This window comes from Adiantum capillus-veneris, chromosome 28 (assembly GCF_014529385.1).
Source record: "Adiantum capillus-veneris isolate H3 chromosome 28, ASM1452938v2, whole genome shotgun sequence".
NCBI classification, from domain to species: domain Eukaryota; kingdom Viridiplantae; phylum Streptophyta; class Polypodiopsida; order Polypodiales; family Pteridaceae; genus Adiantum; species Adiantum capillus-veneris.
In genome coordinates, this window is record NC_140958.1 from 76131592 (window position 1) to 76155037 (window position 23446).

At 43.7% G+C, this 23446-nt stretch overlaps 1 protein-coding gene across 1 annotated transcript in view; it reads left to right on the plus strand.

Moving 5' to 3' along the window:
• The window catches only part of LOC147420709 (ARM repeat superfamily protein), a 131020-nt gene that overhangs the window by 65992 nt on the left and 41582 nt on the right, over positions 1-23446 (plus strand). The window contains exons 2-9 of the mRNA XM_086504645.1: positions 12579-12697; positions 12878-12923; positions 13004-13076; positions 13156-13213; positions 13344-13439; positions 13569-13686; positions 15075-15341; positions 15443-15544. Of these exons, the coding sequence (XP_086360771.1) occupies positions 12579-12697; positions 12878-12923; positions 13004-13076; positions 13156-13213; positions 13344-13439; positions 13569-13686; positions 15075-15341; positions 15443-15544 (879 nt within the window). The remainder of the gene's footprint in view (positions 1-12578; positions 12698-12877; positions 12924-13003; positions 13077-13155; positions 13214-13343; positions 13440-13568; positions 13687-15074; positions 15342-15442; positions 15545-23446) is intronic.

The following is a 23446-nucleotide window of genomic DNA, read 5'->3' on the forward strand; positions in this document are numbered from 1 at the left end:
TTCGGGCAAGTTTTGGGGCTTTTATGCTGCCGAAATTTTGCCAGAATAGGTGGTATCTAGTTGGATACAGGTAAAGAATTCCTAGGACTCTTCCTCTTAAAGAATAAAGAGATACTTAAAGGGGCGCCAATTTTGGGGCCAACAAGTTGTCGGCGTCTGCTCGGAGCATTCTAGCTTCCAAGCTGTGTGTGCTTTAAGTGTTAATTCCCGTCGCAGGTTACCTTTGCAAAGTTCTCTGTGTGTGTGTGTGAGTCTAAAGTAAATTAAAGAATTTGGGTGAAAGCCATAGCCTATGTCCCACGGGCCGGTTTCAGCATCTGTACAGTTGCACGTCGGCATGTCAGTGTAAAATGCGGGATTCCGTACAGCTCTGCCACGTCATCAGTCTTTACGCAATTCTGTGTGGGTGTATGTGTATTGGTGAAACTTCTTCTAATGCTTCTGCTAGGGTTTAGGCCCTTGGCGGAGATCTGCAAGTTGGCTCCGTTCTTGAATAGTTTGACACGTTAGCAGTTTTGTGACATCCCCCCTTCGTGAAAGAAAGTAATCGTCCGCGATTACAATATACCTGCAAAACAACTCAAGTTAACTCAAAAATTTCCGAGGGACATTTGGAGCGACAATCCGAGGGACTATTAGTTTTCTCATTCCAAATCGGAGCTCTTGATTTTCAGGGTCGTTGGTTTCCCAAAAGAATCTCAACTAATAAGAAGTCTCATTCCAGATTGGAGCTCTTGATATCCTGGGTCGTTGGCTTCTCAGAAGTATCTCATCCAATAAGGAGTCTCAATCCAATTTGGAACTCTTGATATCGTGGGTCGTCGGTTTCTTAGAATTATCTCATCCAATAAGGAATATTCAGTGGTTGGCACATCAGAATGCAACACAAATGCTCACATATGCATGTTACAAGACATAGAAACATAAAGTCGCCGATGAACACTCCCCCCGCAAATAATGATCCATATCCAGGCCATGAGCTGTTCAACGACTCCCTCATCACTCCTCCCACATAACCTAAAAAAGTCCGGACGGGGAGATATAGAGGCCTTTTACAACCAAACGCCCCCCCAAGACCGCAGCCTGCGTCGTTTGGAGCTGCTGAGAGTAACCACTACTCAAACTTCTTAATACTCCCCCTGTAAATAACCACAAGGGTCCGGGCCATGAATAAAAACAACACTTTTCAAACATTCAATACTCCCCCCTATAAATAACCACGGGGCCATGAGTATGAACAAGCATTCTCAAACATCATTTCTCAGTGCTCTAGCGGGGAGTAAAATCACCAATCATTGAAATCAGTATTAAAACTAGAGTCAAACAATTCAAATCGGCAGCAAGACATGTTTAACCGGCCCGTAGGGCGGTAGACTTTGGCTCTCACCCAAAACTTCACTCTAGACTTTAGGACATAGAGAAACTTGGAAATAAAATCTGTGACGGGAATTAACATTTCAACATACACAACTTGGAAACTAGAGTGCTACTAAGCAGACGCTGACAACCTGTAGGCCCCAAAAACTGGCGCCCCTTTCTGTATTTTTTAATTCCTTTAGAGGGTAAAGTTACAAAACTAGAGTCCTGGGGATCTTCACATGTATCTGACTAGATCACATCTGTTCTGGCAAAATTTCGACAACATAATGGCCCCAAAACTTGCCCTAAACAAATCCCCCTGCTGGAAGTTACTTCCAAGGACTTAAACCCTCTGTTTGCAGCCCAAAAAACAGCAATTACAGCTCGCTGTATTTACTGGTTTTTACCCTGTTTTCAGCCCTAAACAGTCCCGGAACTGTCCTCTTATCAGTGGGGCAATGTTCCCAATGCTTCTGGCCTCCGTACGGCTGCAAAACAGTCCAAAAAACAGCGCATAATCAGTGTTGAAAATGCACCTGTAAGGTGAGGTTATCACCCTCATTGGTGCCTGCTTTTGGAGTAGCAGTTAGTGACTCCTGTTCCTGCTCAAAGAGGCTCTTGCCTCGGCATAGAAGCATAAGACCATACAATTGTACATAGGTCAAATGAAGAGCCCTCTTGTGGGGCATCAGTTACTGCTTGTAGGGGGGAGAGAGAGCAGTGTAGAGTGTGCAAGACATCACTTCATGCACTACACTGTACATGAGAGGGAAAGCTTGCACACAATAGCTCAACACCTGTGACAGGTTCTCAATGAAGCATCCCCCCAGCATAAATCGAGCGTCCCCTCTTCTGCGCTTGACCTGTAATGCATATGTGAACAAATAGATTCAAAAGGGGAAGAGTTCCATGGCTACCATGCAAACACAGCAAAACAGCCCTGTAAACACGCATCTGATGCCTTCAAATGCTGAAAATGAGCTCCTTGGTCCTAGGTAAAGACATGGGAAGCTCAAAAATGCAGAGAAATGGTTGAAAATCAAAGTTATCTTCTCCAAAACTGCCCCAAAAATTCAGTTACGAATTCTGTTCTCCCAAACTTGGTAAATTGGCTAAAAAGTGCCACTTGGCACTCATACATTCAATTTTCCCGCATCAGGCTTCCCGCTTAAAAATCTCTGAACTGGTTGCTCAATTGACTTTGCACGTCCAAAAATGCAATGTAGCCCAGTTCTTGGGTGATTTTCTCTGGGTGACTCCACCTCGGCACTATGTCTCGATTGAGTTAATTTACTAGTATCCACCAACTTATTAAGTGCGGAAGGGGATCTAGATGACTTTGAACTGAGCCTAGACACCCTTTTACTACTGGAATTCCAGTGCCGATCAACTTTCCATCTACGGGTGAAATTATTGTTTTACACTGGCCATACAATGTCCGACCATTTGCAACTTCAAAAAGAGGGTCCCAAAAATTAAACAAAAATCATCGGAAAGAAACCAATAACTCAAGTTACCAATTGCCACGTCCTCGTGACAATATGTTTTAAAACAGATACTATCCCTTTTAAACAAATTCGAAACAAGATCACCAAACAAGTTCCCAAAAAGAACTCAAACTTAAAAAGCAATCTCGACATTAGTCGAACTCGAAAAGACGATTGGCTTGCCATCCTGAAACCTGCACCAAGATTAGGGTTCGATTTCTTCCATAAGGTTGTAGCCAACTACAGCATGGTCCATAAGCTCTTGAATAGTCGAAACAAGCCTTGACAGACAGTGTTCCTGTGGCGGTGATGGTAGCCCCAAGATATACCAATCACATTGGACCCCCAAGGTTATCAACTCGAGAAGAAACACCTATTGCAAGATGTCAAGAAATTTCAAGTTATAAACTGCTAGGGTTTTCGTGGCAAGCATTTCAGGATACTCCACTTTGCCAGAAGCTGTACTCCGAAGGAAGATGTCAGAAGGCCTGTAAGTTTGGGCAAAAATTTTCTTGAAAGCTTGCCAAGACCTTGGAGTGTGCGGCTTGGTAGCTGTAGACATCCACCACTGCATGGCATTGTCTCTGAGAAAAACAGTGGCTTGAAAAAAAATTTCTTGTCCTTCCCTTCAAGTGATCTTTATGGCTTATGCCTTGTAAGACAGAGCGATAAAGATGGGAGCGCGCCCGATGCGCGATGAAGTAAGGGTGGGAGTGGCTTATAAGTCCGGGTTTGGGACACGAAGATACTTCAAATAGAATTCTAGTAGACTTTGGAAATGCTGGTTTGCTGTGTCTGCTCTTTGGTGGGACCGGTATGCTTTCAGAAAAGCACACGCCTGAAACTCCGATACCACTGTCACGGGGAGGGCACCACATGCCAATAGAAAAGAACAGACTGAATAGACTTTTAGCACTTCAATAACAATTGAACTGAAAGAGATGCACGACACATGAGACGGGGTGTGGCGGAATTCCACCCAAGAGAGCATTGGCCCCAAGCTTTGGCATCCCTTTTGGTATTTCTTTATATTGCTTGAACTCAGTACAACGCCGGTACTCCAGACTCTTCAGCTTCGTACTGAAGCGTGCAAGAGAATGAGCCCTCTGCACACATACAAAGGCCCTTGGTCCATGAAAAGGAGTTACATGAAAAGCTTCGAACTCAAAAGCATCTGGTCCAAAAAGCTACTAGCGCAAAACAGGGAATTCCGTACACTGTCACCTCAACACATGGGTGGAGCATTAGAGAGAAATCACTCTCTACTCCTTATTTTCCTTATAACCAAAGAATAGAAGTGGGCGGCGGGCCTCGGCCATAACCGGCCACAAGCCACTGGCCTATAACCCAACAAGCAGTTGGGCTGTTTCAATTCGCTTAGGGTCAGCGCAAAATGCGGAAATCCGTACACTACCACGTCAGCATCCGTCAACACGAAACCTGGGTGTCCGTACAACTGTCGCGTCAACATGTCAGCGTAAAATGCGGGATTCCGTACAGCTATGCCACGTCATGAGTCTACGCAATTCTGTGTTTTAGGCCCTTTGCTGAGATCTGCAAGTTGGCTCAGTTCTTCAGCCGCTTGACATGTCAGTAGTTTGTGACACAAGCTGTCAACTCAGCCCGCCCCGTGAACAGTAGCATGACTACCTCCAATCCTGTGTGAGGGGGTCCTTCAGCATGTTGAAGTCTCCCCCAACACACCACTGCTCGGCATGCGGCAAAGACTCTACAATATGTGACCAAAGTTCACCTCGTGCACTTGCCACATTGGGCGCATAGATGTGCAGGACACAACACATGCACTAGAAAGATATTTCTATTGGCTAACACTATAGGTTGACATCGACAAATATGTTAAGAGAGTGTATACCATTCCAGAAGGCTAAGTATGATTGCCATGAAACCCTTCGCTTACTTCAACCCCTACCGGTACCCTAAGTACCCTAGGAACGTATTGCCATGGATTTTCCATGAACTCCGAATGGATGTGATGCAATATGAACTTTTAAAGACAGATTCAGTAAGCAAGCTGATTTTCATTTCAATAAGAAAAACCATCAAAGATGATTAGATGGCAAAGATCTTTGTGGCACAGAGTTTTAAACATCATGGAATGCCCAAAACAATTATAAGTGGTCGCGATCCACGAATGACTAGTAATTTTTGGAAAGCACTTTTTACGAATCTAGGAACTAAGCTGAAATTTTTCTCAGCTTATCATCCTTAGACCGATGAACAAAGTGAAACCGCTAACTGTACAATCTTAGACATCTTAAAGTGCTATGTTCTAGATTACCAACAAGAATGGGAAAAATATTTACCTCCAGCAGAATTTGCCTATAAAAACACTGTACATTCCTCTACGGACAAGGCTCCTTTTGAGGTTATTTTGGCAAACCACATCTTTCCCTAATCCTTCTCATCAAGGATAAGATATTTGCAGTTGATGAATTTGTCCAAGATCTAGATACCGCTTACACTCTGGTAAAATGGGCCATCATTAGATCTCATGAGAAGCATAAGAGGCACCATATAAACATTGTCGCGAACTCAAACTAGCTGAAGGGCAATTTGTTCTTCTAAAGTTTGGCAAAGCTAGACTTAAGAAACAGACCAATCAGAAAAGGAAAGTTGTAAAACTTTTCAACAGATATTACGGTGTGATCAAATTAATGAAGTCACATATCGATTGGATCTTCCATAGACTTGGAAAATCCATAATGTTTTTCACATGAGTCTTCTACGACCTTTTTCTGGTGAATCTCCTGCAGAACCAGTTATTAAAGACCCCCCTAAAGTAGACGAAAGTGAGGAGATACTTCTTAAGAACAGATTATACACCTTTAAGAGCGACAACTAAAGTCTGGAATCACTCCTCTTAAGTATTTAGTGAAGTTCAAGAATTTCTCCCCCCTAGATGCTCGGTGGATGACAAAATGAGAACTGAAAGATTATTAAGACATCTTGCTTAATTATCATGAAGCCCTACTGTTGAGGACAATGGTTTAGAAGCCAGAGGGATGTCATATTTTTTAGCTAAGACTATAAAGGAATAAAAATGGTTTTTGTGAACAAAGAACTAATTTATGAGTTTATTGGTATCAATTAATAATTTAACGGACGGGTAAGTTTTTCGATGCAACGTGTCATCTTGGAAATTTATCGGTATCTATGTCACAAATTGCTGACGCGTCAAAGCCTAAAGAATGGAGCCAACTTGTAGATGACGGCCGAGGGGCCTAAACCCTAAGAAGAACAAGTAACAGAAGAAGAAGTCCTATCAACTTATGGGGACCCCTTCCGATGGGGCCCCAAGTGACATAAAGAATTAAAATAAAGTAGGACTCACACACACACACACACACAAGAATTTGAGAAGCTGGCTGATGACATGGCAGATTTTCGAAATCACGCTAGCTGATTACGTGGCATGCTGTACGGATTTCCGCGTTTTGCATCGACTGATGGCGTGGTAGCTGTACGGAATTCAGGATTTTAAGTTGGCAGCTTTTGAGCATTGGTTTTGGACCAGATGCTTTTGAGTTTGAAGGCTTTTTACTGTAAACTGCTTTTGGGGCCTAGGGCCTTTAAATATGAGGTTAGGGCTCATTCTCTGGCATGCTTCTTGGAGAAGGTGTAGAGTCTGAAGTACCGGCTTGTACTGTATTGATGCAATATAAAGAAATACCGAAAGGGGCGCCAAGGTTTGGGGCCAATACTCTCTGGGGTGGAATTCTGCCACTCCGTGTCGCGTGTCGTCTCTCTATTTCAGTCCAGTCGTTATTGAAGAGCTAAAAGTCTCTTCAATCTGTTCTTTTCTACTGGCACGTGGTGCCTGTCTTGTGACAGTGGTATTAGAGCATCAAGCGTGTGCTTTTCTAAAAGCATACCAGTCAGTCCTACCAGAGAGCAGACAGAGCAAGATCGCACTTCCAGAGCTTATTGGTAACTTTAGCTTCGTGCTTAGACCCCGGACTTATTAGGCACTCCCACCCTTACTTCATCGCGCATCGGACGCGCTCCCGTCTTCACCGCTCATGTCTTACAGAGCATAAGCCATTAAGACCACTTGCAAGAGAAGGATCCAAGATTTGTTTCGAGCTGTTGTTTTTCTCAGAGACAGTACCATGCAGATGTCTAAAGCTACCAAGCCTCATGCTTCCAAGGACTTGTCAAGCTTTCAAGAAATTTTTTTTGCCCGAAGTTATATGGTTTCTGACATCTTCCTTCGAAGTGCAACTTCTGGCAGAGTGGGGTATCCTGAAATGCTTGCCATGGAAACCCTAGCAGATTATAACTTGAAATTTCTTGACATCTCTCAATAGATGTCTCTTCACGAGCAGATGACCTTGGATGTCCAGTGTGATTGCTATCTTGGGACTACCATCGCTTCAAAGAAACAGTCTGTCCAAGAGGTGATGGACCATGCTGTGCTCAGCTACGACCTTATGGAATGAACCTAACCCTAAGGTGCAGGTTCCAGGATGGAAAACCAATCGATTTTTCGAGCTCGGCTAATGTCGAGATTGCTTTTTAAGTTTGAGTTCTGTTTGATCTTGTTTGGTGATCTTGTTAGGAATCTGTTGGAAATGGATGGTATCTGTCTTGAACCTGTCTTGGTGCCCATTTGAAATGTTTGACTTTGGTTTTAATACTGGTCATTGATTGGTGATTTTACTCCCGGGTGGAGAAGTGAGAAATGATGTTTGAGAATACTCATGGCCCGGACCCTTGTGGTTATTTGCGGGGGGAGTATTGAATGATTGAAAAGTGTTGTTTTTACTCATGGCCCGGACCCTTGTGGTTATTTTACGGGGGGAGTATTGTTGTTGTGACTCCCGACCCGGACCTGGATGGTTATGTGCGAGGAATATTAAGAAGTCTGAGCAGTGGTTACTCTCAGCACCTCCAAGCGACGTAGGCTGTGGTCTGGGGGGCATTTAGTTGTAAAAGGCCTCTATATCTCCCGGCCCGGAACTTTTTAGGTTATGCGGGAGGAGTGACGAGGGAGTCGTTGAATATCTCCCAGCCCGGACCTTGTTAGGTTATGCGGGAGGAGTGTTGATCGGCGATTTTATGTTTCTATGTCTTGTAACATGCATATGTGAGCATTTGTGTTGCGTTGTGATGTGCCAACTATTGAATATTCCTGATTGGATGAGATTGCCTGGGTATGTAATTTTAGTGCATCAAGATACCCGTGGAAGATCAGTACGGTCTGGGTATGATGGCTGATTTTAATACGCCGGAGTATGGAGGGTTTCGATCTGGACGAAAGGAGAAGCCAACTTCTTGATCAAAAGAGCTGAAAGGAGAAGCTAACTCCTTAACAAACAGAGCAAACTGATTGTCCCTTGGAATGATCCTCGAAATTTTTTTTGAGCTAACTTGAGTTGTTTTGCAGATATGCTGTAATCGAGGATGATTTCTCTCTTTCAAGAAGGGGAGATGTCACAAACTGTTGGCATGTCAAAGCCTAAAGAATGGAGCCAACTTGCAGATGTCGGCCGAGGGGCCTAAACCCTAAGAAGAACAAGTAACAGAAGAAGAAGTCCTTCCAACTTATGGGGACCCTGTCCGATGGGGCCCCAAGTGACATAAAGAATTAAAATAAAGCAGGACTCACACACACACACACAAGAAATTGAGAAGCTGGTTGATGACGTGGCAGATTTTCGAAAATCACGCTGGCTGATGACGTGGCATGTTGTACGGATTTTTGCGTTTTGCGATGACTGCTGACGTGGAAGCTGTACGGGATTCCGGATTTTACGTTGGCAGCTTTTGAGCATTGCTTTTGGACCAGATGCTTTTGAGTTTGAAGGCTTTTCACTGTAAATTGCTTTTGGGGCCTATGGCCTTTAAATATGAGGTTAGGGCTCATTCTCTGGCATGCTTCCTAGAGAAGGTGCAATCTGGAGTACCGGCTTGTACGTGTTGATGCAATATAAAGAAATACCGAAAGGGGCGCCAAGGTTTGGGGCCAATACTCTCTGGGGTGGAATTTCGTCACTCCGTGTCGCGTGTCGTCTCTCTATTTCAATTTAGTTGTTATTGAAGTGCTAAAAGTCTGTTCAGTCTGTTCTTTTCTATTGGCACCCGTCTTGTGAAATCTAGATAGTATGATAAGTAGAACAGTAGGCGGATTCAGTGTAGAACATGTCAGGACAAACACACGAATAAGATGATGTCCCCAATTTGTTCGGAAAAGTCATGATTTAATATTTTGATTGTGGCCGCCCAAGAAAGTGGCCGGTCGGACATAGTATACATACGTCTTGGCAGGAGCAGCCAGACTGAGTGTGGACGAGCATGGAAACAACAAAGTCAAACATGCTTCGGCCACAAACCCACATTTTAACACTCGTTTTAAGCCTAAGGTTTAAAAACCTTTTAAAATGAGTGCCAGGCCAGTTTGAGAGGGGTCACATTTTATAACATTAAAATAAGACTAAGAAAATCAGTAGGTAGTGTGAGAACTAGAAACCAGCCAACATAGAGATTTTTATGAGCTTCAGAAATGCCATCTGCCAAAATTTCCTCTCGCTTGGCCATAAGAGAGGTAGCGCTACTCATCTGGGAGCTTCTGGCAGATCTCTCTCACTCACACACACACACACGCACGCGCACGCACAGTGTCTCTCTCAGATCCCAACTTCAGCCCTCTCGCTCTCATGATTTTTCATGCTATCTCTTGGAGGCCGTGCATAAGCTACGAAGGGCTCTCGGAGGTGGAGGGCAGTCAAAAGAAGCTTGTGTGCGTCCCTCTGTGGATAACCGCACTCGGACAAGTGTTCTGCCGGCTGTCCAGACAGTTTTTCAGCTCTCTAACGAGTTTTTGACGCCAAATTTCACCTTTGCTGTGACACTTTGCAAGCAGGCAGATAATAGAAATAATCACTCTAGCATAGAGGAACATTGAACAAGACAGATGTAGCCAGTTTCCGTTATAGGCACATAGAATTTCAGCCACTGTGCCATTGAATAGCATGCATTATTTTGCATCAAAATACTTCTGGGATGGAGAATAGTGCAAGGTGCTCTGGTTCATGTGTTTGTAAGAATCAGTTCCGGTTCATAAACTAAGAGAAAAATCTCTTGAGGGGGGGGGGGGGGGGACCAGCCCATCTTCTGGTCTCGATGTCCTGTTCCTCTGAATTACTTTGAAGGTTTATTCTACGTGGATTCTTAAACGATATAATTGAATAGTTTCGAAAGTGTTTACGTGCTCGCTTCCCTTTTTGTGACATGTTACCTATGACTGGTAGTTGGTCTATAACTCTTGGCTCGCTTCTCTTGGACGACCCTGGTCTGTACTTTGTATTGGCAATGCTTAGTGTGGCAAGATCTTGACAGATAGGAATGCTCAAACAACCGATGCTAGAAGCGGCTGCCAGGGATTGCTTTTATAGGTGCAAGCAGCCCGCTTCAATAGGAGGGGCGCCTTGCTTTTTGGCAAGAATAGATGGGCAGCCATGTGGTAAAAAGAGAGAGAAAAATGTAAGCTATAGAGAGTGGATTGCAATGTAGAGAGAGAGAGAGAGAGAGAGAGAGAGAGAGAGAGAGAGGTGATTTTGGGCACCAACGAGAGAAATCCCAAGGAAGAGAGAGAGAGAACCTGCTCTTTGTGACATGGGCCAAAGGAGAGGGAACACAAATGTGTGATTTTAGCGAGGGCGCTAGAGTGGGTGTACGAGAAAGAGAAGATCTTGCTTGTCTTGCGAAACTCACCTAAGATGGTCAGATACACTCATGCTCACACAAACACGCACTGCCCACATGTCCCCGAATGTAATCTCATGCATAGATACAATGCACCGCTTAACTTCTCTATAGAAAAGTGAATGCTGTTTCTGAAAAACAATTGGAAAGCAAGTGCATTTTTGGAAAGCGTATGAAAACCTATCTTCATTCATGTGCTTGCTCCTTGCTTGCAAGACTGACTAAAAGCTTGCTTTGATCATGAGACATTCCCGTCTGGGTGCTCCCATCACCCACCTTTTGCACCAGAAATGCTCATAACTCCGTTACTCACTCATCGAACTTGCGGAATAAATTTTTAGTGATGCTTTACCCATCTTGTGATGCATCAGAAGTATTTGTTCAAGGTGTGCTAATGACTCTGGGCACTTCTCTTGAATGAACCACCTGATGATGGTGTGTTAGTGGTCGTTCCTTGGGTGATGCATGCAGAATATTCCCTTCTCGTGGTTCCGCTACTTTATTAGCAATTCGAATCTGCACCTCTAAAGAAAAAAAAAAGATTTCATTAATTTCCAGAGGACAGCAACACATAAGAGGAAGAGTACGAACAAGTACAATAAGAGGTCGAAGTTGAAGAGGAGGACGAGGAGACGAGACCACTGATGGTCATGGTTGGACAACTGCTCTCGAAAATGATTATGAAAGACAGGCTGAGGTTAGCAACCTTGTGGATCATTTTCTCGAGTATTCTAACGGTCAAACCCATGGAGGAGAAGGCCGTGAGGTGAGTTTTTAGAAAATGGAAGGAGTTGGAGGGTCCTTTGAATCCTTAGATTAAGGAAAGCATTAAAGAGAAAAAGGCTTCAACTTCTCAAGAGTCCGATCATCTTGGTGAACGGCAACAACACATGGCGAAACAATCCATTTTTTTCTGGATTTAGGGTAAGGGTATTCCCTTTCATTGGGATGGCAGGCAAGAAGTTTCCATGGATGCAGCCTGGGGTTTATGAGGCATCTTACTAGGACATGGTTCAGCCTCGAGGAGCTTATGGAGGCATGCTTGCCATGATGTCTGGCATGCAAGGTTTCTCATTTGGATCTCTATTTGAGAAATGCCCGTGATAAATGGAGGAGAGATGGCACCATATTTTGGGTCCACATTTGGAGCAAGAGGAAATTCAATGGTAAGACCAATTCTGTATAACCAATTGACGCATATGGAGGGACTGCACAATCATATGGAAGGTGGACAAACGGTGATTTTAACACTTCTTGTCACACATTGGAAGAAGCAAAGGCTTTTGCTTTCATTCAGCAGTTTGATGCTACGTTCTTAGGAGGGAACCTTATTAAAGCCTCCCGAAGTTAGGAACTTGTAGCACAATGGTTTTTGGTGGTGGTCAACTCTACTTCTTCAATGACAAGCGCTGAAGATTTGGCTTGAATTCAAATAGTTGTTTTTGTCTCCTTAGGGCTAACACAATCATCAGAGGCTGATGTTCTTTCCAATTATGGTTTGAGGAGTATTTATGCAAGAATCTTGCTTATACTATATAGAGATGAGATTGCTGAGGAGTAAAATAAAGCTAGGATTTCATGAAGCTGAACAAGGAGTGTTTTTTGAACAAACAAATTATTGACAAACTTTCTGGTAATGGAAACTTACAATTTTTGAAAAGTGCCTATTTTAAACTCTTTTTAAAGTACAGGAAAATGACTAAAATATGTTTTAGCATTCATTGTTTCTCATTGAATATGTCTAGAGGAGCAAAAAGAACAAGTGAGGGTGGTGCATGTACCGTTTGAAAGGATATTCATCGCATGCTGGTGTCTTCTTTAACTCATTTTTTGTGAGTTAAATAATCCACAGAAAATTGCATGTTTCTTTGTCTTTTGATGGAACTCCTTGTCTTGTTTCTATTTTTGTTTTATGTGGATTTGACTTAAGTTTATAATTCATGCCATGTGTCAGTGTGAATGTTAACTCAAGTGCACTTCTTGACCAAGTGACACATGCTTTAACAGGATGGTCAATATTTGCGAGCCTCAGAACCAGCTTATGAGCAAGTCCTGGACTCACTTGCAATGGCTGCCCATTACACGCCTATGCCTTTGCTTGAAGCTCTTTGCAAGTGGAGAGAGAGGTGAAACAATCTGTTTGTTTTTCTTGCTTATGTATTTCCCCTTAATGCCTGTATAAAAAATGGGTGTGTGGGGGCGTTCCTTTACTATTTTTGAGTTAATGCAAAAGTATTATATGTCTTTATTGCCTGTGGTTGGTGTGGATTTGGGGAAACACTAAATTCCTTGCTATGCCGATGCAGTGATACTGCTAAAGGTGCAAACGATGCCGCAACATTTCAAAGAAAAGTAGGTGGCTTTGTAATCCTAGTTTCTTTGAGTTGGCTCGTCTGTTTACTGATTGACAATAATGGACGTTCAATTTCCAGTTGGCAGTCGAATGCATTTTCTGCTCAGCTTGCATTCGATTTGTTGAATGCTGTCCGCCTGAGGGTCTTGTAGGTAACAGGCACCGTGCGACAACTCTCTTAGAATGTTTTATGACCAATTTACAGATTGACATTTTTCTAATGTTCTACAGAACATTCATGGAGAGAATTGGAAAATTTCATTTTTGACTGGCTAATCAATGCTGATAAGTGAGTATTCTTTTCCTTGTGGAGCATAAGAAAATTAACATTATGGCAATTTTGAAGATGTGTAGAAGAATACTAGTATTATTAAATTCTAAAAGATTTACTCTCGACCACAATGGTTCATTTGTCTCAGGGCTGTCAGTCAGACAGACTACCCTTCTTTAGTGGACTTGAGAAGTCTCTTACTGGATCTTGTGGCGCGGCTTTTAGGAGCATTGTCACGGATCAGGTTATTCTTTGTGCTTTTTTCTGTGATAAATGAGGCTTGTTGTCATGTGCTGGAGTTGCTGGACAAAGAGCTGTTGTCATGTTTGGAAGTTTGTGCATTTTAGCAAATTTTAAGAAATTTAATGCACAGGTTTGGCTCAGTAACAGAGCGCTTCTTCAATGAACTGAATGCTCGGCGTATTGATACAAATGTTGCAAGGAGTGAAACACTTAGTATCATTAGTGGAATGCGCTACCTAAAGTTAGGGGTGAGTATTCTACTCTTGCAGACTTGATCACTGTGTATGGTGCATGAAGGTTTTCCTGATTTCTTAGCAGAAAATTTGTACTCAGGACAATGCAAATTGGTTGAAAATAAGGAGATTGATTTTCGTTGTGCTCAAGAACTGGAAATTGTGGTGGATTACGGTAAAACCTGAGTTTCAGGAGGTCCTTTGTAACAAGAGAACCTGAAGAAATGGAAGCAGGGTAAAAAACATCAACAAGACAGTTAAGAGGCGAATTGCAAAAGCTAGCGATTTTGTTTAAAATTTTAGAACTTTGTTTCAAAAACAAGTGGAAAGGTAAGCATGAAGTGCTTAGCAAAATTAGGGAGAACAGAAGAGCCGCAAGACATAATTAAGAACTAGTGTCAGACAATCTTGAATTACTGACGAGAAAGGAAGAGATGCAAGAATTACGAAGCATTGGTTATTTGGTTTCTTTCCCTTTACAAGTCCCCTGATTTTGGTATCCGAGTGATGCATCAGGCATTGCGATGATTATGGGACTTCAGTTGTGGTCTGGGGGTTCAACAAAAACATTATAAGATTAAAGCATTTATCTTACCCTTGCCACTACCAAACTTTTCTGTGGACTCTTGCCAGTGGTACTCGTAATACATAACCATACAAAAAAGGCCGTTGCATGGCAAGCTTGCGGGTTCATGTGCCACATGGGCAATCTAACAGGGGTTTTTGTCGAAGTCGAAGTTGTTTTGGACAACATAGTACATGAAGTGTCAACCTTCTTGGCTGGCAATATCTTATTCCTACTGCTTCCTTACTTCATAGCCATTCTAGCCAGCAGGCCCAATCTTGCCTCACTCTGAGTTTAACACAGTTATGGAAAAAAATACTGGATTCCTTTCATGTTGGTGAGTCTTTCAGCACTACGTTTTGATTTGGGGAGAGGGGGGGGGGGGGGGGTGTGGGTGATTTGTAGAACATCAAGCTCTGGGGCAATTACCGTAAAACAACTTCAAAAGTTGTTGTTCATAAGGCCTTCTCCTTCAGTCATTGTGGAACACATCCTGATATGGTTGTCTCTTTGGCAAAAGCATTTGTCACAGAGATGATGCCTTTGAAGTCCTTAGAGCTTGGAACTTCATCCCTCTTAGATGCTGTCACAAGCTTGTGAACTCCACAATGTCAGGTTATCCTTCTTGACTAAATTCTCAAAAGGAAAGACTCACTCTTTGAGATTACTTTGCAAGTAGGCGGAATCCAGATAGGGCAAACTGCATTTTGTTTTCTCTTTCGCTTGCTATAAGCTTGACAAAAAACAAAATCTCTCGAAGTTGTAGGATTAAAAATAATTGAATTATGGCAAGTCCTTGCTAAGCAGTGTTCTTATGGCTTTGTTTTGAGTGGTGCAGGTCAGTACAGTTGGTGGTTTGAATGCATCAACGTCTTTTGTTGCAAAGGCAAATCCTTTAACTCGGACCCCTGCAAAGAAAAAGTCTGAATTGCATCATGCTCTCTGCAATATGCTCTTCAGTATCCTTGCTCCTGTAGCTGATGCAGGAAATGGCCAGTGGCCACCGTCTGGTGTAGATGCAGCATTGAGTTTGTGGTATGACGCCGTATTCCGTTTTAGATCCCAGCTTATGCACTGGATGGAAAAGCAGAGCAAGCATATAATAGTAAGATTGATACATGCAAAAATTCTGCAACTTCAAGATAGTTTTTGGCTGTGCTAATGTGTCATGACTTCTATTTATTTGATAAGCACTTTGTGCTGTAGGTGGGATACCCTTTGGTTACTCTTCTTCTATGTTTAGGGGATCCTCAAAATTTCAATAATAATTTCGGAACTCACATGGAGCATCTTTACAAGCTCCTAAGGGTAAGTTTAAACTCGTGCAAGTTATTCTATCTATGGACTTTTGTTATCTTCAGTTGATAGGGCAAAGAAAATAGCAAAGGGCACAATCATAACAACTGCAATAGAACATTTTTTAGGTTATAACTTAGGAAAGCAATGGAAGACATAAATCCTTTCCCATTGATATGTACAACATAGGGTTTTAAATGCCAAACCTTGACTCAAACAGGAGCGCAGAAGAGAGCTTTACACAACAGAGCTAGGAAGACATAACTTAGAAAAGCAATGGAAGACATAAATCCTTTCCCATTGATATGTACAACATAGGGTTTTAATTGCCAAACCTCGACTCAAACAGGAGCGCAGAAGAGAGCTTTACACAACAAAGCTATCACTAAAACAAATATGAAGTGGAGTCAATATGCACAGGTAGGACACCACGTTCATGGCCTCCTTGATGAGACACATACTCTCCAGTCAAGACTCCACGGAACAGACTTCTCTAGAGGGTTAGTGCGGTGAGGGGACCTAAATGACTTTGAACTGAGCCTAGACACCCTTTTACTACTGGAATTCGAGTGCTGACCAACTTCCTGTCTGTGGGTGAAACTACAGTTTCACACTGGCATACAATGTCCGGCCATTTGCAACTTCAAAAAGAGGGTCCCGAAAATTAAACAAAAATCAGCAGAAAGAAAACAACAACTCAAAGTTAGCAAATGCCACGTCCTCGTGACATACCGCCCTCTTAAAATCGCAAACGTCATCGATTGCGTGCCATATATACATGCCATAGATGATTTAATGTAATAAACACCCTTTTATCATCGCATGTATCCTCAAGAAAGACTGTCAAAACATGTGTACAAATGACTTAATGAGACCTTCATACTTTTGTCAAACAATGTACACTGCTATTGCACTGAATCCATGAGTACATTTGATGTGTTAGTTCTATCATTACCCCTCCTTTGTAGATGTTAGGTTGGGGCATACATAGGTTGTAACCCAAAGGCCTCAAGGTAAAGCTGCAATACCTTTGGTGACTCTGACAGTTCATGCTCTTCCATCCACTTTGCATCCATAGGTGGATAGTTCTTGAACTTCACCAAATAGAATCTTGCAACCCGTCCCTTAATTTTTACGTGTGCAAAGGCTCTTGCCTCTGCAAACGAGCACAATTCCACAACACTGTAGCGTACTACCCACGACCAAGTAAGCTCAAATTTCAAGATGATTTACCAATGCGTCAAAGAATGCAAGCAATTGCCTCAGAGAATCGGCGAGCAGCGTGCCACTTGGAAGACCCACATCACTCCCGCAGGAGATCTAGTGGCCAGTCTACCACCATGAGACCTCTTCCTGTCTCATCTTGGTTTATACTTGCAAACCCTAAAAACACAGCAGAAAATCATTCCTAATTTGACCACTTTTTGGCAAGGCAAACACTGAAAAGGTTATGTACGAACATGCGGAATTTCCTGTCTGCCCTGTGAAGAGGAACTCTCTTCCATAGTGTCCTTCCCTTTGTCGGTCATAGTGGAATCCCACGTTCCTGTACTTTGTGTCTTCACCAAACCAACCGAGGCTCACTTCTTGAGGAAAAAGTGATTCTATCCCGGCTATAGAACCATGTAACCGGCCCGTAGGGCGGTAGACGTAGGCTTTCACCCAAAATCTTACTTTAGACTTTTGGACCCAGAGAAACTTTGCAAATAGAAGCCTGTAACGAGAATTGATACTTCAAACACACACGGCTCGGAAGCTAGAATGCTCCGTGTAGCCCCCAAAAACTGGTGCCCCTTTCGGTATTTCTTTATTCCTTTAGAGGGTAAAGTTACAAAACTAGAGTCCTGGGGATCTTCACGTGTTTCCAACTAGATTAAACCTGTTCTGACAAAATTTCGGCAGCATAACGGTCCCAAAACTTGCCCTGAACAAATCCCCCTGCTAGAACTCACTTCCAAGGACTTAAACCCTCCGTTTTCAGCCCCAAAACAGCAATTACAGGTCGCTGTATTTACTGGTTTTTACCTGTTTTTTGCCCTAAACAGTCTTGGAACTCTCCTCTAATAATGGGGCACTGCTCCCAATGCTTTTGGCATCCATACGGCTGCAAAACAGTCCAAAAACAACGCATAACCAGTGCTGAAAATGCACCTGTAAGGTGAGTTTATCACCCTCATTGGTGCCTGCTTTTGGAGTAGCAATCAGCTACTCCTCTTCCTGCTCAAAGAGGCTCTTGCCTCGGTACAGAAGAATAAAACCACACAATCAAGACAGTTGATGCAAAACCCAAGTATAAGGCAAGGTGTCACGGGGACGTGGCAACTGTTAACTATGTCACGAGGACGTGGCAACTGCTAACTTTAGTTGTTGGTTTCTTTCCAAGGGGTTTTGTTTTATTTTTGAGACCCTCTTCTTGAAGTAGCAATCGGTCGGACATTGCATGGCCAATGTGAACGGTAGCTTCACCCGCAGATGGGTAGTGGTCGGCACTGGAATTCGTATGGTAAGAGGATGTCTAGGCTCAGAGCAAGATCATATAGGTCCCCCCGTCGCACTTAGTAAGTTGGTGGATACTAGGAAGTGAACTCAATTAAGGCGTAAAGTCAAGGTGGGACTACCAACAAAAAGTATCCGACAGTTGGGCCACATTGCATTTTTGGATGCGGTCCCAATGAGGATAGATGGTCAGAAGACCAGTGGGAGCCCAACGGAAGCATCTCCTAAAATTTAGGGAAGTGCTATTTTGGGCCATGAAATGTGTTCGCGTCATTACCTCCGGTATGACTAGGGGAACATTTTACAACTCTGCCGCGAAGTCAACTGGGCAACCGGTCAGGATATTTTTAAGCGGCGAACCCGAAACGGGAAAATGCTTGTAAATGCGCCAAGTGGCACTTTTCTTTGCACTTGCCTCACAAGGAAGAAAGGGCGCTGAATTTTAAGTTGGGAGAGGCTCTTTTTGCAAACTGTCACAGGTTAAGAGCTATGGAGTGCTTCCTTTCCCTCTTATGTACAGTGCGGTGCCAAGAGTGATGCCCTGCACGCTACGCACTGCCCTCTCTCTCCCCTACGAGCAGTATGTTATGCCCCACTAGTGGGCTTTTCATTTGACCAATGTACAGTTATGTGGGTTCATGCGCGATTGCCGAGGCAAGAGCCTCTTGCACAGGTACTGGATTAGCTAGCGGCTAATCCCCCGCAGGTATAGGTGAATTCAGAGAGGTTTCACGCCAGAAATCTCGTCCTATTCAAAGGGCAAGTAGCCCTACAGGTGCTGGAGTTTGAGGTCTTGCTACTGATGCGACCGGCACGCGAAACGGAGCCCAAAACAGGGAATTACAGCCTGCTGTGTATTTTTGCAGGTTTAGGGTTTCGGCCCTAAACGGACCCTAATACCCCCAGGAGGTTCGGGGACGCAAGTGGACGGCTGTATAGGTGAACTGGCGCATTTTCGGGGCAGAAAACAGAGAATTCAGCGTGCTGCAGGTTCTCGCCAGGTTTTGTAAAGTGTCTGTATGCGTCGGGAAAGTCACCTATTGCGTGGGGATACTGACTGTGAAGCGTCCTAGTACAGTTATGTTGCCGAAATCGGGCCAGAACAGGTGTTTCTTAGCCTAGATTGTGCGGGGCAGCTTGTGGGAGATCACAGGTTTTATTCCCTTTGATTAAGAATAAAGAAATACCGAAAGGGGCGCCAATTTTGGGGCCTACAGGTTGTCGGTGTCTGCTCTGAGCATTCTAGCTTCCGAGCCGTGTGTGCGATTAAGTGTTAATTCCGGTTACAGGTCTCCTTTGCAAAGTGCCCTGTGTGTGTGTTTAGAGTAAAGAATTTCGGGTGAAAGCCAACGCCTACTGCCCTACGGGCCGGTTTCACAAGGCTAGTTGCAAAGGGATACGTTCAAACCAAGGGCATAGACTTTTAGGAAGTGTTCTCTCCTGTTGTGAAGATGACCACTTTGAAGTTTGCGTGTATTGTTTGCCATAGTGGCTGCTCTTGATTTGGAAATGGACCAAATGGATGTACATACCGCTTTCTTACATGGTGATGTGGAAGAAGAGCTTTACATGAAGCAACCCGAGGGTTTTGTTATCCCTGGCAAGGAACATTTGGTATGTATGCTCAATAGAAGCTTGTATGGGCTGAAACAATCATGTAGACAATGGTAGAAGAAGTTTGATCGCTTCATGCTTAAACATGGTTACAAAAGAAGCCATGAAGACTATTGTTTGTATACCAAATGTGATGAGGATGGCAGCCCTATCATTCTTGTGCTCTATGTTGATGATATGTTGATAGCTACAAAGAAAAGAAGCACTGTTGATGCTCTTAAAAGGCAGCTGAAATCTGCATTTTCAATGAAAGACCTTGGGACAGCTGAACGTATACTTGGAGTGCGTGTTACAAGGCAAAGAGACAAGCGCCTATTGTATTTGTCGCAAGAAAAGTACATTGAAAAGGTGTTGGACAGATTTAACATGGCTGAAGCAAAGCCTCTTGGTGTGCCATTACAACCATATGTCAAAATCTCCAAGGATAATTGTCCTAAGTCAAAGGAAGAAGCCAATGACATGCAAAGTGTGCCTTATGCTTCAGCTTGTGGTTCACTTATGTATGCTATGGTTGCTACTAGGCCTGACATAGCCCATGCAGTGGGAGTTGTGAGCTGGTTTATGGCTAATCCAGGCAGGTTGCATTGGGATGCAGTGAAGTCCATTATGAGGTACATGAAAGGGACTAAAAACAAATGCCTCTGCTATGGTAAAGGACCATTGGAGTTGAAGGGATTTTGTAACTCTGACATGGCTCGTGATGTGGATACACGGAAATCCACAAGTGGCTATGTGTTTACTCTTGCGGGAGGTGCTGTTTCATGGTATTCTAGATTGCAAAAGATTGTTGCATTGTCTACGACAGAGGCTGAATATATTTCAGCCATTGAGGCTTCCAAAGAAGCCATTTGGTTGTCACGTCTATGTAGTGAGTTTGGTTTGCCTACCAAGGCACCTATGCTTGGTTGTGATAGCCAGAGTGCCATATGTCTGGCAAAGAATGCCATGTTTCATGCACGCACAAAGCATATTGATGTGAGGTATCACTTCATACGAGAAGTGCTTGAGGATGGCCTTATTACATTGGTTAAGGTCCATACATCACAAAAACCAGCAGATGCTCTCACTAAGTGCTTATCAAAAGCACAACATCAGCTATGCATACAGATGGTGGGCGTCACGTAGCTTAAAGGCGCCATTTATGCCTTTAAGTGGGAGGTTGTTGGGTTAAAGGCCCAAATGGCCCCCTTTGTGTATAATTTTAAAGGTTATTAAACAATGTAAACTTGGCCACTAACTTTAAATTGGTCCTATACATTTTAATAAAGGGTGTGAGTTAATCTCAACTCACTCACTTATTCCCCCATCTATCGAGTAGCACTCTCTCTCTCTCTCTCTCCCTCTTTGTTCCGCTAGCGCCCATCTCTCTGCAGGCACTCGCCCCTCTCCAAGGTGCACACCCTACACTTCTTTGCGTGCTCTTTCACTTGCACACACCACTCCGCGCTCATCATTAAATACCATGACCTTGGTTTTACCAAGGTTGACACACAAGCCACTCTCATGGGCAAACCTATGCAAAGTATCCAAGTGACGTTGCATCCCCTCCGGAGAGTCGGAGATCAACACAATATCATCAGCATATAACATGTCCCTGCCAGCGGTGCACCTCTATCACCATCTCTCTCAATGTAGTCAGAAACCTTATCCACATACATACCAGATAGAGCAGGAGAGAGCGGGCAGCCCTGCTTCACCCCAATAGTGGAGTGAACCGGTGTAGATAGACCCTCTGAAGTGCGTACATGCCCTACTATTGATCTGTACAATGCCATGATCCCCCAAATGAGCTCTATGAGTACTCCTCTCTCCTGTAATCTGCACATCAGTCTAGCTCTGGGTACTCTCTCAAATGCTTTGCAGAAGTCCACAAAGCTACAATAGATCCGTCTTCCATGGGATCTGCCCTCCTCGATGATGGCACTGAGTGTCAAGATATGGTCAAGAGTAGAAAAACCTCTCCTGAACCCTCCCTCCCTCCCTCTGTCACGTGACACATCCAACCCTATGTGTCCGTGGACAAGCTACAACATGACCAGGGTTCAGTTCAATCAAGTCAGTCTAGAATAGGAAGTGTTCTGACACTTTTGTGAGTCTGTTTGCAGACCGTGCATGTCCAGACACTTAGAATAGATGCATATCCTCTGGTTGCACACAACATGATCATCAGATTTTCATAAGAACCCATCAGGAGCATTTTTACAGTGCATAGACCTATTTTTCCTATTTTTGACATTTTTCACTTATTATTTTTAAGTGACTTTTGTTGGAAAGTAGGTAGGGCAATTTTGCTAAGATAATATATAAGCAACCTAAGGCTAGCACTTTATGGCAGAAGAGACATCATGAGCACCTTGCTCAACACGCAACTTCTCAGCAAGGCCGACCCCGCGACAACTCTAACGTTTTCAGCATTTTAGAAGGCCTAGCGTTTTTGCATCAGATCAGCTAGCATTTTTGCACTTGCAGATTCACGGCGACAGTAGACAGTAGAATCTAGATCAGCCCTAGCGTTAGCAGATTCCCCCACAACAGCGTATCAACCCTAGCGTTAGCAGATCTCCACCGCAGAACCCCAAATCAGCGTAGCGTTTTTGGATCAGCCAGAGACCTAGCGTTTTTGTAGATCTTCGCGACAAAAGCAGCAGTAGCACCAACGTTTTCAGTTTTCAGCAGTCAGACTCCACAGTAGAAACCCCAAACCTCGCAGATCTCACCTTCCCACAGCAGATCCTCGCCGCACGATCAAATTCCGCACAGTTTGCAGTTTCAGCCCGGAATACACAGATTTCAGCATCTGCGTTCTCAGCGTGTCGTCGTCGCATCATCGTCATCGACATAGAGTCAGAATTCAGCAGATAAAGATTTGCAGATTTCAGCCATTAGCATTTTCAGTTTCAGCCCGTCTCGTCGTCGTCCACATCGTCGGCAAGTCCAAGCATTGTAGAGATTTGTGCAATCATAAGTAGACTGCTCTTGCCATAGAGAGTGGGGCCTTCGGAGGAGGGTTTGACAACATCTCTGGTGTCATATTCTCTTCTCTCTCTATCTCTCAGCACCTTCACGCACAATGTCTATTCACTTGTTTTTGATCACTTGCACTCTCTCATTAAAGCACGGAAGGCTCTCCCTTCCCTAAGAACAAGGAACCTTGAGCACAGTTCGGAGCACTCATCTTGAGCGAAGTTCAACATTCATTCCACTGCACCTAACATTGGTATCAGAGCTTTGGCAGTGTTCTGTATCACTCATGGAAAGAACCACAAGAACCACATTAATTTTTTTTGCTTGTTGTGGTCGCACGTAACCCAAGTCCACTTGGCATGTCGATTCCTTATCGTGTTTTTGAAGAGTGATAGGAAATCCAAGAAAGAAGGGCTTGTCCAGCCTCCCCTTGTGCCTCTTTTCACTCATTGAGAGCGGACCGTGCACTTAGCGGCCGACCAATCGACGTGAGGTGGGAAAAAGCAACCTTGGTGTGAGCGCAAGGCTGCCAAGGGGTGTGCCCGCGGAAAAGAGCAGAACTCGGGTGAAGAGAAGATCCTTCTCTAACACAGATAAGAGAAAGAAGAACCGCAAGAACCTTAAGAACCCCAAGAATCTCAAGACCCTCATGACCCTCAAGAACCCCAAGAACCAAGACCCCCAAGAACCTAAGTTCCTTGTGAACTTAAGAATCCAAGACCACAAGAACCCACAAGAACCCACGACTTCAGTGGATGGTCATCACTCGAAGCAGAATGGATACTTGGCTTGGAGGTGATGAGCATGAGTGAGGTAAGAAAACTTTTCCCCACTAGGAGG